A 4,506-nucleotide genomic window follows, 5' to 3' on the forward strand; every position below is an offset into this window, starting at 1 on the left:
AAAAAAAAAAAAAAAAAAAAAAAAAAAAAAAAAAAAAGAATACAAAGTAAACTGATTACTGAACATACATTAGAGTTTACTGCCAACTTTCTGCTGTTTAACTTATTTGTAATGGAGCTCAGAATTTTATGTAAATATTTTCTAGGTTGTTCTACCTGTTCCTCCTGTCCAGCCACTCAGCTCAGGGAAGAGCAGCTCATTCCCACGTCAACCAGGAACTTGGGCCTGATAAATTGTTGGCCTGGTTCAAGTTGGGCATCAGTCGCAATTCAACAGTTGTAGTGTGGAAGCTGCACAGAGTAAAGATACCCATGTCCTAAGGCATCGTTTATGTGCTCTCACCAGGACACAAGTTATTTGTAAAATGGTCCACAAAATGTCAGTAAACTTTACAAACAAAAAGAGAGTCTGTGGGCTTTTTTTTCTTTTTTTCTTTCTTTTTTTTAAGGCTGTGTCATAACAGAGCCAGGGAAAGTGGTCATCAATGGCGATTACTTCTTTTTGGGTTTACCCTCGTGCTAGATAAACTGTGTATAGAAATCCAAGGTGAATCACTCCCCTTTAAGTTTGGTTTTACTAACTGATGGTTTTCCTCGTGGTGAAGAGGCGATTATATATTTGGTTTCAAAGACCACGTTCTCTGTGCAGATTGTAAGCTGAAACAATGTTAAATACTAATGAGAACTCAGGGAAAAGCCGATTTATTATAAATTAGATAACGTGGATAAAATGTATTATGTTTAAAGCCACAAGCTGCTGCTCTCTGGGATTGGTAGAAGGCTGGCCCTTTCCCCACATTCCCTTAGAAGAGGGGCTTGGTCCAGCTTCTCTCTTTAATGCACTGTAATGCATTTAATGCATTGTAAATATCTTTTTCCACAGACAAAGAAATACGCTGATGTGATCATTCCTAGAGGTGCAGATAATCTAGGTGAGTCCTCATGGGGTGCCATCCCGTGGGGCATAACTTCTACCCTTTGTCACTTATATGTTGGGGTAGGATATGGTAACCAAACAAGGCTCTATAGATGTGGTTGAGCCACTGGCTGCTGCTGTGAGCCAGAAAGGTATTTATACCTATGCGTCTGGCCTCGGGGACAGGCCCCTGTGAATATGCATGTACATAAATGGGGGCAGACATGAGCTTGTGATTCTCTGGCAACAATCAGAGGGCAATAGATTACCTTCTACTGTCATTCCCAGTGATGATACCTGGCTGCCTTGTATCTGAGGCCATTTTTTAGCAAAAGCAGATTTCCTTCTTAATCCAATTTAGAATGACCTGCCACTAAGGTAGCCTTTCCTAAAGGGAAAGGGATTTCTACCACTAATGCATTTATGCGTTAGCTTTGACTTGTCTAGAAAGTAGGACTATCCCTGGACTTAGGCATAATGGGGCAGAGTTGAATTGTGAGAATACCCTGTCTTCTCATTCTCTTTATCATTTATTTCAATTTTCCTCTGTTTAAAAAGTAAAATTTTTGCCAAGCCTTTTGGGAGTTAGTCACAGCAGTGAAAATTTCACTGTATATTTCTTAAGGACAAGGCCATTTTCATTTACATTGCCACAGTGCGCCCATCACATCCAGGACAATTAATATTTACTTAATCTTTAACTTTCCTCAGCCTTTCTTTGTTTTTTTATGACACTGACATTTTTGAGGAGTACAGGCCCATTGTTTTGTAGAATGGCACTCAGCTTGGGTTTGCTTTTGTGTGCTCATGACTAGCTTCAGCTTATATAGTCTGGAGAATACCCTGGGAGAGGGGTGTTCTTAGGGCATCACCTGAGAGAGCACTTGATGTTTATCCCATTTTTGGTGATGTTAACGTTGATCATTTGCTTGAAGCATATGATTTATTTCCAAGGCTAAGGAAAGAGAGTCCCATTTGACCTTTGGAGGAGAGGGCCTTCTGTGGGGTCCCTGTCCTTGGGATGGGGAGCTGCATGGGATGGGGACCCAGTGGAAGGGTCTCACAGCTAATTGATGGTGTCAGAGCGAAGGCCACACCTCATGTCTACAGAATTTGGGTCGATTGCTTTCATCCAGTCCGTGCCTCTGATCACGTCCTGCGTTGTCCTACTCCGAGAATGCCCCTGCGGGGGTCATATTAGCCCTGATGGAGGCTTGGGGAGGTGGCGTGACCTGCTTGCAAGCGGCAGAGCCAGCTTCCTGGAACGGTTTTTAGCCTTTGGTTCCTGAGTGCCGTCCACCCAAACAGACACACAGCCCCACAGACGTGCTCCCACCCTCCCCGTGCCCCTAACACTCTTCTGGTCTCTGCCCCACAGTGGCCATCAACCTCATCGTGCAGCACATCCAGGACATCCTGAACGGAGGGCTCTCCAAACGGCAGACCAACGGCTATCTCAATGGCTATACCCCTTCACGCAAGAGGCAGGCCTCTGAGTCCAGCAGCCGGCCGCACTGACCCCTGTCTCCTCAGACCCTGGCCCCGATCTCCAAGGGACAGGAGGAGGGGGCAGGAGGCACTGTGCATCTATACATATGGTTTCCTATGACATTGCTGTATTTAAGAAAACACCATGGAGATGAAATGCCTTTTTTTTTTTTTTTAACATCTTTATTTTGGTACTTCGAGCAGCGAAATGAAACAGAACTTGACCCTGAGCTTAAATGACAAACTGTGCCAACTACTACTGGTGATGCCTAATTATGACTTCAACGTGTAACCAGTTATAAATACATACATATATATATATATATATATATAGAAAAGGATCTATTTTTGTGTAAATGTACAAATACTGTACAGCTGTTTGCCGTAAGTATTCTGCAGGAGGGCCTGTACTTGAGTGTGTTTCGGGGGCTGGAGCTGGAGATTCACCAAAGGGAAGTTGCCTGGTGGGTTCCAGGTGGGGCAGGCTCAGGCATCTGGGAGGGAGGCTCACGGCTCGCGGCTCTCAGTGTCTGTGGGTCTCGTTGGAAGTGGAGTTTGGAACTTTTGATCGCTTCCCCTGCCAGATGCCACCTTCTTGGTGCTGGAGCTTTAGGATAATGTTAATGAGAGATCCTCTTTTCTTTTCTTTTCTTTTTTTTTTTTTTGAGTTGAAATTAGGCAAGACCTCAACTCAAAACTCAAACTCAGGGAAGGGGCCCACTGAGGGGAACAAGTCGTCTTCTTGCCCCTGCCCACCTCTGGCTGCTCGGGTAGCTCCACACTTCCTTCCTTACTCACCCGCTTCTCAGTCTCTCCGAAAGCCAGAGCTGCCTCGCTCTCCTTCCCTGGTGGGGATGTGACGGGGTCGCTTCCTGACTGAGTGGGGAAGGAGGGAGTGGGACTATGCCTTTCGTATCGTCTGAGATGCTGGTGCCTCCCAAGGAAGTCACCCATGAGATTCCTTGGGCTGTCCCCCAAGCTGTGGAGTGCACAGTGGACCCTTGCAGTCTGGGCCTCGGTTGAGGACCTCTGCTGGCAGCCTGCCCCTCACAGGGTGGCAAGAGAGCTCTGCCGTGTAGGGATCCTGTAGCTTTTGTTCCCCGAGGAGTGGGGATTTGCAGCGAGGTGAGGATAACGGGGACCGTCACTGGCAGCATCACAGCCACATTTATTGACTTATTTACCACGCTGCCGCGTCACTTGGCAGCTGCCGGAAACGAGGGGCGGGGAAGGGGAGTGGCGTTTTTTGTTTGTTTGTTTTTGTTTTCTTGCGGTACGCGGGCCTGTCACTGTGTGGCCTCTCCCGTTGCGGAGCACAGGCTCCTGACGCGCAGGCTCAGCGGCCTTGGCTCACGGGCCCAGCCGCTCCGCGGCACGTGGGATCCTCCCGGACTGGGCCACGAACCCGTGTCCCCCGCGTTCCCCGCGTTGCAGGCGGACTCTCAACCACTGCGTCACCAGGGAAGCCCGGGAGTGGGGTTTTTAAGTCACAAGTTGGAGTCTTGGGCTGAGAACATTTGGGGTGGAGAATTCCAGCTTTTCCGAGGGCTCCCTCTTGGTGAAAACTTCCTTCTTTGCAAGAAGTACGGATTCCTGAAGATTACTGGTGGGGAGGGGTGGAGGAAGCAGGGGACGAAGCAGGGGACGAAGCGAGAAGGAGGAGGTGTGATTATAGAGGCCTGAAGCGTCACCTTTTAACTGCAGAAGAGCCAGAACCTTTTCACCTCAGTGTGTACCATCTCAGTGCTCGGTAGGCTATGCCCTTAGTTATTTCCTTGTGACTGCCACAGCCTGAAACATTTTGGGGAACGCTTCTCCTTCCATTGCTTTCATAGCCCCTTGAGCCATTCAGATAAACTGATGCCGTTAACTCTAGTCCACGGAAGCAAGCAGCACCATGCAGTTTGCTTCCCCTTTTCTGGACTCCATTTGACTCTAACTCTGTTGGGCTGTGTCATAAAGTCAAACCTAATCCCCAACGGGGCTTTGCCACCCCTGAGACCTTCAGGGGACCGTGCTGCAGGCTCTGAGGGAGCCCCCCAAGGGCAGCAGCTGCCTGGTTGGAGAAGGGGAGGGTCCCGAGGTGCCTGCTCCGAAGGCCGG

The 4,506-nt window shown here is 48.3% G+C and overlaps 1 protein-coding gene across 1 annotated transcript in view; it reads left to right on the forward strand.

The window, feature by feature from the left end:
• UCK2 (uridine-cytidine kinase 2) overlaps positions 1-2,720 on the forward strand; it is a 73,247-nt gene extending 70,527 nt beyond the window's left edge. The window contains exons 6-7 of the mRNA XM_007458085.1: positions 883-931; positions 2,294-2,720. Coding sequence (XP_007458147.1) covers positions 883-931; positions 2,294-2,433 — 189 coding nt within the window. The 3' untranslated portion in view covers positions 2,434-2,720. The remainder of the gene's footprint in view (positions 1-882; positions 932-2,293) is intronic.
• The last annotated feature ends 1,786 nt before the right edge of the window (positions 2,721-4,506 follow it).

The sequence above is a fragment of the Lipotes vexillifer genome, unplaced genomic scaffold (assembly GCF_000442215.2).
Source record: "Lipotes vexillifer unplaced genomic scaffold, Lipotes_vexillifer_v1.1 scaffold189, whole genome shotgun sequence".
NCBI lineage: Eukaryota > Metazoa > Chordata > Mammalia > Artiodactyla > Lipotidae > Lipotes > Lipotes vexillifer.